Source organism: Bos taurus, chromosome 3, assembly GCF_002263795.3.
Source record: "Bos taurus isolate L1 Dominette 01449 registration number 42190680 breed Hereford chromosome 3, ARS-UCD2.0, whole genome shotgun sequence".
Classification (NCBI taxonomy): Eukaryota; Metazoa; Chordata; class Mammalia; order Artiodactyla; family Bovidae; genus Bos; species Bos taurus.
In genome coordinates this window covers 93,123,614-93,137,981 of record NC_037330.1, presented here as the reverse complement: position 1 = coordinate 93,137,981, position 14,368 = coordinate 93,123,614, and the positions used below count along the sequence as shown (strand labels likewise).

The window sequence follows — 14,368 nt, the reverse complement described above, 5'->3', positions numbered from 1 at the left end:
TACCCAGTCTCCATTCTTTCTTCTCACTAACAGAAACTGAAGGCTGTTACAGGGACCAAGAGGGCCCTGACAATAAGCCCTGTTTCCCAGCCTCTTTCCAGAGGGGTGGTCAGTGCAATGTAAGTGGGAGTGATGGGGTGGCGTTTCCTGGAAAAAGTTTGCAAAGATGCTTATGCAGCCAGGACCCTTTGGTCCTTTCCTCCAGCTCATTTCTTTCTGCCCAGAACATGGACATAACAGGTGGAGCTTCAGCAGCCTCACTGCACCATGAGACACTGATGAGAAAAGCCAAATGCTAAATAAACACGCCAAAGCACAAAGGTAGAGGGAGCATGGGCTCCTGGTGATCCTTGCTACCTCTGATCTGCTTATTGGAGAGAAAATACATGTCTTTACATTAGTTAAGCCTCTGCTGCTTCAGGTTTCTCTTAACTAGCAGCCAAAAGCATTTCCTGATGCGTGTGGCTGTATTATTGTCCACAAGCTTATCCTCAGATTTTTTTTTAGTGTGTTTAAAAACATTTGGCGGGAGTAAGCTGGGTCTTCATATGGTGCGTGGGCTTCTCATTGCTGTAGCTTATCTTGTTGCAGAGCACAGGCTCTAGGAGCACAGGCTTCAGCAGTTGTGACCCAGACTCAGTTGTTGTGGTGCATGGGCTTGGTTGCCCCTTGGTATGTAGGGTCCTCCCTGACCAGGGATCAAGCCCGTGTCCCCTAGACCACCAGGGAAGTCCTAGCCTCAGGTTTTCATAAAGAATTATACTTTTGATTATTAAATGAAAATACATACATTTTCTTTTGGCTTTGAAGACCCATCGCAAGCCTTCCTTTTTTCCCCAGGAGACCTGGGTAGACATAAAATTCAGACATAATGTGCCTGGGAGATATTAGTAGGCCAAGACCATACACTCTGCCCCAGGCCTCCATGCATGTCTCTTGGGGTGAGGCCACGGTCCACCTCACTTAGTATTCCCACGTCCCCAGCCCAAGCTCCAAAGGTGGGAATTATTCCTTTCCAAGCACAGCTCCCAAGAGCTTCATCCAATCCCTGAAGGGGTGACTGGGGGCTATAAATAGAGCCAAGCTGACTTAATCTCTCTGGTGTATTTGAAAGATTAGAAAACAAAGAAGGGGCCCAGCTCTGATTGGTGTTTTGCTTGGGTTTGTCCCAGGAGGCTGCCCTGTGAGCAGACATCAATTTTCTGGAGCCCCCACTTGGAGTTCTAGGAAATGAACTCATGTCTTGGAGACTCATCCAGGGACATGGTCTGTTGTGTTCCTCTGGAAGCATCTCAGAGAGACATAACGTATATCTTCCCACCCTGAAGGATGCTGTGAGCCTTATTTTCCTGTTCAGTTGAAGCCCTCATCTTTCTGACTTTGCCTTAGTCATGTCTGCCTCCATTTCCCAGTTCCCTCTTCTGGTCACCCGTACTCTTGTTCTGTTACAGCACTTGGTGGGCATCTGCTCTGGGCCAGAGCAAGGCTGAGACAGCTGCTTTAACTTCCCTGCTGGTGTCTTCATTTTCTGCACAGCCTCTTAGCATCTCAGAGCTAGCAAAGGATGCCGAGAATGGCTATCCAGGGTGCTCTTCCGATCTGTCTGTCCTAAGATGATTGACGGCTGGAATCAGGGACCTTTATTCTCTTGCCTTCCCCACCGCACCCCTCCCCCTGTCCTCCCTCCCCACCACCTCTCAGTCCAACTCTGCCCAGAGAAGTTACTTAATAAAAATGGGCTGAATGGGACCGAAGTGACTACACCTCTTCCCAGGACATCCCCATGCCTCCAGGCACATCCTGCCCACTCAACGCTACCCTGCTCTGATCCATCCTTCCCAAACCCACTGGCCTTCCCCTTCTCAAGTAGAGTAGCCACCCCCTCAGCCTGGAATCAAGGTCTGCAAGGTTGAGCTCTACACCGTCCTGCCAGCCTCGTCTCCCAGAACCTGCCTCCAGAACTTTCTGCCTGTGCCCAGAAGCCTCCTCACTGGCCTCTGGGCCTTTGTGTTTCAGAACCACAGAGCTAGAAGGGATCGTGAAACCCACTGGGGAAAGAGGCCCGGGGAGGGGGCTGGCCCCCAGGAGCCACACAGCAATCCCACAGAGCTAAGATGAGGGTCCCTGCAGGAAGCACGTGACCTTCCCTTGCAGCCCCACTCTCTGACTGAGACATGATGACAGCGATGTCCAACCACCCAGCTTTGCAAAAAACTTGCTCAGGGTTGAAAGCAACTGGGGGAAAAACCTCAAACCAAAAGTATCAATTTTCACCACGTGAAAAGCAGCTGAGAGCAGGGACTCCTGGAACATTTGACTCTGACATGTGTGTCCAATCCAGGGCCCTGAGCCCCTGAGCAGGGGAGGCCGTTGGGGAGGGCGGGGGCTCCCCATGCGCCAAGACTCCTTCTACCACAGGGAAAGGCTGTTTCGAATCATAGGCTCCAAGAAATGATGACTCATAGTCACCAAATCTTAGAAATAGTGGATCTTAGACATGAAACTTCTCGAAATTCCTCTGCCCTTGACATCCAGGACATCAGCTTTCCTGGTTTTCCTCCTGCTCCAGCAGCTCTGCACAGTCCTCCAGGGTGGCTGTGGGCAAAGACTCACCCAGGCCTCGACACCTCGTGCTTGGCCATTTTCTCCGTGTCAGGGCTCAAACCCGGCCCCAGTGCAACAGATGTCCCCGCCTCCCGCGTATGCAACCAGCAAGCACTCAGCGCCTCCACTGTGTGGGTCTGCTCTAGGCTCCAGGATACAGCAGGATGGTTTTTAAACAACTGGCCCTCCCGGAGCGTACTTTATTCCAGTGAGACAGAAATACACAGATGGGTAATGTCAGGCACTAAGACAGGCTATGAAGAGAGAGGGGCTGGGAGGGCCCTCTGCAGAGGTGTAAATGGAGCAAGGGAAGGACTATCTTGACAGAGGCAGCAAGGAGGACAAGGTGCTGAGATAGGATCCTAAGGACATTTGGAGGACTGTATGGAGGCCAGCAGGCTGGAGCCAGGAGAGAGTTGGGGTGAAGGTCAGAGGCCCAACCTGTATGTGGTAGGGTGGATCATGATGGGCCCACAGGCCACAGTGAACTCTGCGGATTTTGTCAACCTATGACAGGTTGTGAGCAGCTTTTTAAAGGATCCATCTGGCTGTTGTGCTGAGAACAGACTGTAGGGAAGCAGAGAGAAAGCAGTGACTGTACTGGACCCTCAAGCGAGAGGTGATGGTGGTCTGTGCGATGGTGGAAGTGGCAGAGGGACAGGAGGCATAAGGTTTAAGATATTACAGAGCTGACAGAATTTGCTGAAAGATTGGATGCAGGATATGAGAGAAAAAGAGACACCAGACTAAGATAGGAGGACTGAGGAAAGGACAGATTATGGGGAAAATCAAGTGTTGAGCTTTGGATGTGCTCATTTTGAGATGCCTTTAGACAAGTGCATGGAAGAATCTGGAGTGCAGTTGAGAGGTTTCTGCTGGAAAAAAAATTTGGCGGTGTCACTGTACAGAAAGCATACACCAACGTACTGACGGAATCGCCAGGCAAGTAAAAGTAGCCACAGCAGACTCTGCCTGGATCTCTCTAACTCTTGACCCTGTGGGTGAGAACCACACAGCAGGAACAAACTCCAGGTACTTTTGTGATCCTTACTTCATCACATATCTCAAAGGATTAACAGAACCTGGAGAATGGAGAAGACGGAGGGAGTGGTCACTTGATTGTACCAATGGCCCTTATCCACTGATGCCTTGTCACGCCTGGATACTGAGGTGGCTGAGTGGTAAAGAATCTGCCTGTCGGTGCAAGATGATGCAGGAGACATGGGTTTGATCCCTGAATTGGGAAGATCCCCTGGAGTAGGAAATGGCAACCCACTCCAGTATTCTTGCTGGAAAATTCCATAGACAGAGGAGCCTGGAGGGAGGGCTACAGTCCATGGGGAGACAAAGAGTCAGACAGGGCACAACGACTTTTTTGCCTTGACATTGCTATCTCTTCCCACCCTAAGTCTGAGCATGGCCACATGACTTGTCTTGGCTGATAGAATGTTAGTGGACTCAGCAAAAGTAGAGACTTACAAAAACACTGGCATGTTTCTGTTTCCCTCTCTTGTTCCTCTACCTTCCTCATAAGAACATGCCCAGACTAGTTCTCCCTTGGAACCCCATCGCCACCATGAAATAAATCCAGGCCGGCCTGTAGGAAGATGAGGGAACATGAGGAGCACAGCTAGATCTAAGCCAAGATCATCCATAGCAGCTCTTCCCCAGTGGAGCGGCCAGCTGCCTGCAGACACATGGGCTGGCTCAGCTGAGCCCCGTCCAAGTCCGCGGGAACTTCCATCTGACCTGCAGCCATGTGGTTGTTGTTTTAAGGCAGTAGGTCTTTGGATGGTTTCTCACATGGCAACAGCTAACTGATACAGAGGGCAAGGGTTACTCGAGAGAAAAAGAAAGGGAGACAGAGGGATTGTGTGCTGGGCATCTACCCCCATCGGGGACAAGAGGACTGCTTCTCCTTCACTTTAAGTCAAGAGAACTACTCAAAGACCTTGGCTGTGTCCTCTAAGATCTGTGGTATAGGACCTGGTGCCTGACTCATGTCCAAAGGACCTGGGAAAGGCTGAACATCCACAAAGGGTGTGTGTGTGTATGTGTGTGTGTGTGTGTGTGTGTGTGTTCCACAGGCCAATGTGAACTTTGTGGAAGGGACTCTGCCTAAGAGGATCAGTGGAGTGAGTGGTGGTGAGGTGTCCCCAGACACCAGAGGTCAGGGCTGAGGAGGGCATCCTGAGCAGCCAAATGGTGCAGGGAGTGTCTGAGTCAAGGGGATAACAGGTGAGAGATGCCAGTGATAGAGGGGCACCAAAGAGCTCACAAAGGCTCCCCTGAAGAAATACAATCAGGGAGCACCTACCCCAGCGCACTCCACTTCCAGTGAAGGAGGACTTTGCTAGCCATCCCTCTCCCTCTCTGCTGTGCAGTCCCAGAGCTAGCAACAGGGAAGTAGATGGAGCAAGAAAGAAGGAAAAACCTGCTATGACTTTCTTCCACACTCCAATTTCCACGTCTGAATCAGCAAAAGGCTAGGACAGGATCTGTTTTAAATGGAATGAGTTTGGAGTTTTACTGTTAGGTTGGACTGGATTTCTTACTAGGTTTTTTTTTTTTTGGTTGTGCAGTGTGTCACATGGGATCTTATTTTCCCAACCAGGACTGGAAACTCTGCCCCCTGCATTGGCAGTCGGGAGTCTTAACCACTGGACCTCCAGGCAAGTTCTGGACTGGATTTCTTATATCTGAAATTGGCAAGAAAATGAGAGGGACCAGAAGAAGTCCACAGAGCAAGTTTAATGGGACACCCTGTTGAGCCCAATAAACTGTTTCCAATGTGGTGCTTCCCCGGGCTCGGTCCTAGCCCTGTTGTTCGTACCCACACTGTCCTGGGAGACCCCTTTGCCATCAGGGTCTTTTTAAGGCCTCTATCTGCTGTTCTCCCAATGTCCATCTCTGGCTCAGACTCCCCACAGGATTCAGATCCAGCAGCCAACCACCAGGAGATCCACACCTGCTCCACTCTGTCCTCTGGCCTGGTGACCACGCTGCTGTCCACTCAGGTGCCCAGGCCAGACACCTTCATGCCCTTGAAATCAGCAGCCCCACCCCCTCCACTTCTCCCCCCATCTCACCATCTCCTGCTGATTTTACCTCCTGCGTGGCCTTCAGTCTTCCTTCTTCCCCCAGGCCCGTGGCTACCACCCTGGCCCCGTCCCTTCCTCTGCCTTCCTCTCTGGCCGTGAGCCCCCAATCCTATCCACCAGCACTCTGGAGGGCAGAGTAAGCCTTCTGAATTGGATCATGGCACTCCTATGTCTAAAACCCATTTCCTGTGGCCTTTAGGATAAAATGCGATTTTTGGTCTGGATCCCAATGCTTTTCATGGTCTGGCCCAACCGACTCCTCCAATAATGACTGTCCACTTCCCCGTTTACACCTCAGGACCCGGAATGGCCCATGACTTCTCCCTACAACACTATGCCCAGCTCAGGACTTTTGTGCAGCTGTTGCCTTCCTGAGAAATGTCCTTACTGCATCCCCTTTGCCCACCTGCTCATCCCGTCCTGATGGGGATGGACAGTGCAGTGTGAGCCTGCAGGGAGCATGGGGTGGAGGGGGCAGAGTGTGGCCTCTGTGGCTGACCCTTTGTGATCATGAGTGATCAATAGAAGACCCTGAGCACCCGTCCCCACCCCCTCTCCCGCTCCTTGGGCGACAGGCAGGGCTGGGTCTGTGGAGTCAGCAGCCCCATCGGGTGTGGCATTCCCAAGCAGGGTGCTGGCCGCGGGGGTTACCGAATGAGGTCCAGCAGGGGGTCGGCTGAGCTCATGATGGGCTTCCCGCTCTGCTCAGTCGTCTCCTTCTGGGCTGCGCCACCCGGATGGATGATGGAGACCATGATGATGCCCACGATGACCGCCACGAAGGTGGTCCACAGGTAGTACGCCACGGTGAGGATGCCCAGGCGGCTGGAGGTCTTGGCATCCAGGGAGGCGAGGCCGGACATCAAGCTGGGAGAGCGGTGGGTGTCAGCGTCTGTGGGTGGGCAGGCCAAGCACTCAGGCGCACCCACTCTCACCCCCTCCTTGCTCTGCCCCGCACCCTCGCAGAGCTCCTGGGAATGAGCCAGCATGGGGATCCTCCCACCCCTAATCCCCTGGCTCCATCAAGCCTCCCTCTGCTCTTTCCCCTTGCCCAGTGTCATCAGCCAAGCCCATTCACGCTTCTAGACTTTCCCACATGCTCTTTCTTTTGTTTTCTGTGCTCTTAGCAGCTCCCTTCAGTTGCCCAACTCCTACCCAGAAGATGAGACCAGGCTCAGTGCCACCTCTCCCCGAGTTAGGACCCCGTTGGGGAGAGTCCCCACAACCCCTGGGCTCCTCTCTCATGACCCTGGTTGTCACTGTCTGTCTCTCTCATCAGATTGAGGACATGTGAGCAGAGGGGCAGGTCTGACTTCTCTGTGTTTCCTTCGTGCCCAGCATGAATTTTCGGTGCTGCCCCAGGCGGTGGTTAGTGCAGGCTTTTGAATGAACTCATGACTGAGGCTGAATGAGGGAGTGAGTTAGAGCCATGGGCTGGGAGTTGGTGATCTGGCTCTGTGACCCAGGCGTCCATCTTTGGACGTCAGGAGCTGCATCTATAAAATGGAGCATGGTTAGATTTTCCCTGAGAGGTGCCACCCTGTGGCCGGCTTGGGTTAGCGCCCTGGCCCAGATTCTCCATGTGGGATGTTGTGAGAAGGGTCTTGTGGGTCTCATTCCTCTTGGCTCCTCCCCACCTCTGCCTGCCACCCACCAGAGCAGGTCAATCCTGGAGCTATTCTTCTCATGGCTGTTGGGGCGGAGGAGGGGGGTGGGGAGGTTGTGGGTGTGGGTGAGGGGGTTGAGGGTGTGGGGGGAGCAGGTGAGGTCAGTTAAGGAGATGCTTGCACTTTGCTTTGCTGCCAAAAGGATTTTTCCCCAAAGCCCTTTCATTCTTTCAGATAAAGGAAGTATTTGTCTGTTTTTAATCATGTAAACAAGAGCAGATAATCCCTTCCCATCCACCTCCTCTTATCATTAGACTGCAGGAGGCATGTAGCACAGAAAGCCTCTCCCCCACTGCAGGCTGTAACCGCTGCCTGTGAGCACCCTGCTCTTCGCTGTAGCAAAGGCCCGCTCCTCTTTTAATACACAGTTTAAAGGTCTCCTCCTCAGGGAAGCCTTCCCTGACCATCAGACAGGGGTAAGACCCCTTTGCCGGGATCCCACTATCCCTGTGCTGTCCCAGTCCCACCTCACTAAACTGTCGACTATTTACTGAAAGCGCCTCCAGGGCTGAGCCTGGGTCCGATTCAATGCTGGGCCTGTGGAGCCAGAACCCACACTCCAGAACTGCTAGAGTGTAGTCTGCTGAGTGAAGGAGTGAATGAATGAATGAGTCAATATTTACAATCTCCATTCATGTCTGTCTGCCAAGATACCATATGTTAGTGATGGGCTTAGGGTGGGTCTTAAATGTAAATCCTGAAGGGCTGGTAATGAGATTGAATGGAGAAATGAGGGGCTGCCCTGCAACATTATCCATGAGAGAGATTATCCCCAGACGAGGGCCAGCACATCAGCCCAGGGCCAAATGGGCCTCTGATCGTAACAGACTCCCCCAGAGCCAAGTCCAACTGCTGCAGGCCATAGGGAAGCCCTGGCCCTGAGCCAGGACACTAGTGGCTGGCTGGACCAGAACTCAGTCCCTAGCTCCAGGCCTGTCCTCTTTCACCCATGTAGTTATTTAGTCCTTTAGTGTATGTCCTCGGAGAAGGGCAATGGCAACCCACTCCAGTACTCTTGCCTGGAAGATCCCATGGACGGAGGAGCCTGGTAGGCTGCAATCCATGGGGTCGCTAAGAGTTGGACACGGCTGAGTGACTTCACTTTCACTTTTCACTTTCATGCATTGGAAAAGGCAATGGCAACCCACTCCAGTGTTCTTGCCTGGAGAATCCCAGGGACGGGGAGCCTGGTGGGCTGCCGTCTCTGGGGTCACACAGAGTCGGACACGACTGAAGCGACTTAGCAGCAGCAGCAGCAGCAGGTTCTTGCTCTTACAAATACTATTCCCTATATACTTTGTTTACTTTCATGTTCTCAGACCTAAGGAATGTTTAGCTTTCCCTTTTCAGACTTCCAGCAAATCCTACTAGATCTGTTGTTCAAGCCTGCCCTCCTCTGTGTTCTCCTTGGGCTGGTGCTCAAGGCCACTCCCACGCCTGAGCTTAGTCCATCTCTTCTGCCCCGCATGTCACCCAACCGAAAGTATGACCTGAGCTCTGACCACATTAAGCACCACAGTGTCCCCACACTTTCCAGCCTCTCGGCCTCCCTGTTGGCTTCTGGTGTCCCACTGCCTGGCACCTCTGCCCCCATCTCCAAATCTTCATCTTTCAGTGCCCTCTCCTCCAGGTAGCTCTTCCTTATTTCTCCTAGCTGGAAGTGATCCCTCCCTCCTCCAAATGAAGACAGCATGTCCTTGTCCCCTCCCTTGTGGTACTGATGCAAGCATCATGTCCTTGAGTCCACTTCTGTCTCGAGTGTCCAGGTCTGTCTTGTTCCCCACCCCCCTGCCAGAGTGGGAGCTGCTTGAGGGACTGATTCTGATTTCTGTCTGTGGGCACAGGGCATGGCAGAGAGTGGACATGCACTGCTGCTGCTGCTGCTGCTAAGTCGCTTCAGTTGTGTCCGACTCTGTGCGACCCCATAGACGGCAGCCCACCAGGCTTCCCCATCCCTGGGATTCTCCAGACAAGAACACTGGAGTGGGTTGCCTTTTCCTTCTCCCATGCATGAAAGTGAAAATGAAAGTGAAGTCGCTCAGTCGTGTCTGACTCTTAGCGACCCCATGGACTGCAGCCTACCAGGCTCCTCCGTCCATGGGATCTTCCAGGCAAGAGTACTGGAGTGGGGTGCCATTGCCTTCTCCAAGAGCAAAAACATGGAGCCATCTTAAATCACTGAGGCAGATTAGATTAAAAGTTAACCTATCCATGCAATAGGGTTCTATGAAGCCATTGGAAGTGATGGTTTCATTGGAAACATGTTCCTATTTAATGTCAAGTGGGGAAAACAAAGTATGAGATACTTTACCTTTCTACAGGGTGCCCTGGAGCTTCTGTGGTCCAGATAAACATAGATGTGCTTGAGGGATTGTGCAGGAGAGGGGTGTAGGTGAAAATCAGATCCCAGAACGAATCAAGGGTCCCTCAGTAGGTCACACCGAGGAAGAAGAAGTCTCACTCGGGGTTAGTGCCCTCTCAGGAACAGACCAGATGTGGTAAGAAAGAGAGTGCCAGTTCTAGATACAGCCAGAGGGGGGGACCCCTGACACGGGGGCTCTGGAGAGGAGAGAGCTAATGGATAAAATGGGAAGAATTCCTTCACCCGGGACCCAAGTGATTCCGCTCTGGAGTCGCTCTCCCAGCGCCTAGCATGGAAAAGCTTTCCCTACTGGCTGAAGAGAGGTGGGAGCAGCTGTGAACTGCTGACAATATGACAGAGCAGACCCTCGCCTCCCCTCCCCAGGCTGACAGTGAATCAGAGCAGACCCTCGCCTCCCCTCCCCAGGCTGACAGTGAATCAGAGCAGACCCTCGCCTCTCCTCCCCAGGCTGGTGCCAGCAGTACTGGGGTGACCACAAGTGACGGCAGAGGCCAAGGAGAACAGGAGCTGAGTGCGGGAGGCCTGGATTTCACACCAGACAGCGGCCACTCCTGGGACTCACAGTCACAGGAAAGGAAGTTCAAGGTCCTGCCGTTCAGCTGGAGGGGGCTCCTTGAGGTGTAGACTTTGAGGCCAAGCCATTAAAGTGGCCTTTCTGAGAACCTACAGGCTGGGGTGGGGTGGTCTTCACAGAGTGTTAGGTCACATGGTCATGCATAGGGAAAAAAAGGAGAAAATTTACCAGTAGCTGTCTTTGGGTGGTGGGATTATGGGCAATTTCTGTTCTGTTTTTATTGTTTTTCCACATTTTCTATTATTTCTAGAATGAGCATGTCTTGCTTGTGCGATGAAAAACACAACCTCAAGTACCAGCAGCCAGAGAGACCATAATTTGTCTGGACCTTAACTGTCCCCAAACACCTGAATGTCTACCTCACTGGATCCTTAATCTCCTGTGTGAGTGTTGCCTGATGGGATGAAAGGTGAACCACTCTGTAATGTTAAATTTTTTAGTAGTCACAGTTAAAAAAAAAAAAAAAGTCAAAAGAAACAGATGATGTTCATTTTTGGTGGAATTAACTTTAATATTTTAATCTAGTATATCCAAAATATTATCATTTCAATGTGTAATCAATAGAAAAAGCTTAGAAAAACTACTTCTGGTTTTAAATTTTTAATTTAAATCAATTAAAAACAAGAAGTTCAGTTTTTCTGTTGCACTTAGCCACATTTCAAAGGTTTAGCAGTCACTTATGACTAGGGACTGCCTTATTGGGCTGCATAGTTTAAGTTACAGATAAGAAAAATAAGGGGGTGGAGATGATTGACCAAGCTGCCCAGCTAGTCAGCTGTAGAGTTAAAATTGGGACAGGGGTTTGGGGTTCAACCCTGTGGGGTTTCCCTTCTCCCACAGTGACTCCCCATGGTACAGATCTGGTTTAACTCCTATGGAAGTAAAAGGCCTTCCAGCTTTGGCTAATCATAATTTTAGTGTGATTTAGTCCATGTAATACCTCTTTAGTTCAGCTCTCAGAGTTCTCAGGTCTCAGAGACCTGCCCCGTGGCCACTGCCCTCAGATTTGTGGTAGTGAGCCCCCCATCTTTGGAGGTATCCAAGTGGAGGCTGGGTGGCCACCTGTTGGAATGCTGTATCAAGGCTTCCAGACTTAGGGGGAGATTCCATGAGGTTGACTTCAAATATTCCTTCTGGCTCTGTGATTTATAGTGAGGGAAGACTAGGTAAACTTGCCTTCCCAACTCCCAGAATGGGGGTGCTCCTGGGAACCTTCACATCCTCAAGGGCCCTGGGAAGAGCTTCAGGAAGCCCAAAAGTCTGGGACTCCCTCCTAAGCCATCTGGCCACCGCGCTGGGCCTGAGATTGTGTTTCAAGAGATTGATGTGATTGGGGAGCTAACTGGACCCTGGGCCCAGCCTGTTGCAATCTGGTAATCTGGTAATTGCTGCACTTGCAGGGGTAGGGAAAGTGAGGTGCTGTTGCCAGACTCCTCCAGGAGGGAGAAAAAGGCTGCTGCTAACCCTCATCTGTTCTCATGCATACCCCTGAGGTGAGTATCGTGACCCTATATAACCAGAAGAGGTACCCACTGCTCCCTGCACACTGCACTGCGGAGGGCGGACAGACTGCTCCGACTGCTGGGGGCCCCGCCCTGTCAGAAGTCCATGGTGGCTCCCTTTGGCCCTCAGGAACTGTCCACACTCCTCCAAGGCCTTAGAATCATTCTTCTCCTGACTGGTACCTCTCTGGCCACCCCATTCTCACTGCTGCTCCTTGAACCACCCTTGCTCTGGTTGTTCCTTAAGCCTGGTACCCCCTACCCCACCCCACGCACACCTCTCCAACCCAACCAGTTTCCAGCTCAGAGCTCATTTCCTCTGGAAAGCCTTCCCTGATTATGGCCATCTCATTCACTTCCCCAGGGCACCCTGTACTTCCCAGTTTGTTCTGGGGCACTCTGCTGGCACACTCACCTCTGATCCCCAGGGACCACCACCTCTGGCACTGGGCAGGCTGGCAGGAACACATGCTGAGTGGCGCAGTGAATAGTGAGGGAACACTGCTGCCTTGCCCCTGCCCTCCCTGCTTTTTTTCCGGTTCTCTCCTGCTGTCACCCATTTTTCCAGTCTCCAGTCAGTACCTCCTCCTTCTGAGGGCCTCCTGAGCCCGCCAGACCAGGCCAGGCAGCTCCTGGTTGCCTGCACACAGCCCTCACTGTGTGGGAGGCTCGGGCACGTTCCAGAGCCTCTGTGTGCCTCAGTTCCCACTGGACGATAAAATAGGGATATGCTCAGTCACTCAGTCCAGAGAAGGCAATGGCAACCCACTCTAGTACTCTTGTCTGGAAAATCCCATGGACGGAGGAGCCTGGTGGGCTGCAGTCCATAGGGTTGCACAGAGTTGAACACGACTAAAGTGACTTAGCAGCAGCAGCAGCACTCAGTCATGTCTGACTCTGTGATCCCATGGACTGTAGCCCACCAGGCTCCTCTGTCCATGAAATTTTCCAGGCAACAATACTGAAGTGGGCTGCTTTCCTTTTCCAAAATGGGGGCAGTGATAGTTTACTGTGAGGGTTAGTCTAGGTTTAGAATAGTGACTGGTACATAGCAAGTAGTCAGCACATTCCAGTTACTAGCATACCTCTGTGCTGTCATCAAATGTTCCATGGCCACCTGCCCGAGCAGACCATGAGCTCCTCTAGGGAAGGGCAGAATCTGGTTCAGTTCTAGGTCCTGAGAGCTCAGGGCCTGGCCTGGCCTGGGTGCAGGTTTGCTGGTGTGTGTGTGTGTGTGTGTGTGTGTGTGTGTGTGTGTGTTAAGCCAGGGTGAAATTCTAGACAAGATTGTGATAGGGGGTGACTTCTGAGCTCTGATGACCATGAGCACCCACTGTGGGTTCTGGAGAACAAGTCACCAGCACCATCCTCGTTTCCCTTGCCAGGTTTAGCAAAGTGCCCCTGGCACTGTGTGTCCGTGGGACATTGAGGTAGTTGGCACAGGGTCTCCTGAGAACGGTGAGAATGATTATCACAGGCAGAGCCCTCTTTTGAGTGCTGAGAACCTGGGAGGGCCTCTGGAGCTGTGCTTTGGAGCTCTCCCTTTAGCCCTCTCCTTCCCAGTTGTTTTTATCAATGGCTTGGCCAAGGGCACTGACAGTGTGTGGATCAGATTTGAGGAGGATGGGAAGCTGGGAGGAACAGCCAATGTGCTGGACGGGAGAGTTGGAACTAAGCAGAACTCAGGCTAGTTTAGACTGACATGATGAAGATGAACACGGACACATGCAGAGCCATACTTGGCTTCAACACCCCAGAGAGCACAAACACTGGGGCGGAGGAGGGCTGAGCCCCAGCAGCAGCACGTGGAAGGGGGATTTGGGGGGTTTGTTTGCTGCCAGATTGGTGAGTCAATGGGGAATGAGGCTGCTGAAGGGCAGCCTCTGTAGCTAGAAGCCTGGAGGGCTTGCTGAAGAGGCTACAGACCTGCCCTGGACGTTGAGACCCACAGGAAAAGGGACAAAGGAGGGAGGTGTGTGCCCCAGAGAGGGCAGCTGGGGTAGGTGGTGGGGGACAGTGATGCCAGCCTAGAGGGCGGGGGCTGTGGAGCACAGCAAAGCAGACCTGGGAAACACTGGGATCTATGGGAAAAGCCATGGGGAAGCAGGGCTCGGCTCAACTGCAGGAATAACTTTCTAGAAACAGCTGTCCTGCCCTGGAAGGGACCTCCTTGAGAAGTAGTGAGCTCCTAGTCACTGGAGGTGTGCAAGCAACTTGCTCAAATCACATAGTGAGTAGGTAGATTTGAACTAGTGAGTAGATTTGGTTTACCAGCATGACAGCATCCACAATCACAACATCCTGCCCTGGGAAGTTAAAGACAGGAAGGAGCCAAGTCCTTGGGCTCTGGCCTCGGCTGACCTAGTCAGGGAAGCTCTACTAAGCTGGCCCCTGGGTGCAGCTGCAGGCAGTTCACCCAACAGGCAAAAGATGGAGGCATCCGGGGGTCCGTGGGAGTCCCGTCAGCCCTACCAAGTACTCAAGTCTTTTTCCTTCCCCTGAGCAGACCGTAGGCCCGGCAGCTGACAGCAAGTGCC

General features: G+C 52.3%; 1 protein-coding gene across 1 annotated transcript in view; it reads right to left on the bottom strand.

Moving 5' to 3' along the window:
• Nucleotides 1–14,368, bottom strand: part of SLC1A7 (solute carrier family 1 member 7) — a 51,028-nt gene that overhangs the window by 18,951 nt on the left and 17,709 nt on the right. The window contains exon 3 of the mRNA NM_001205904.2: nt 6,357–6,572. Within this exon, the coding sequence (NP_001192833.2) occupies nt 6,357–6,572 (216 nt within the window). The remainder of the gene's footprint in view (nt 1–6,356; nt 6,573–14,368) is intronic.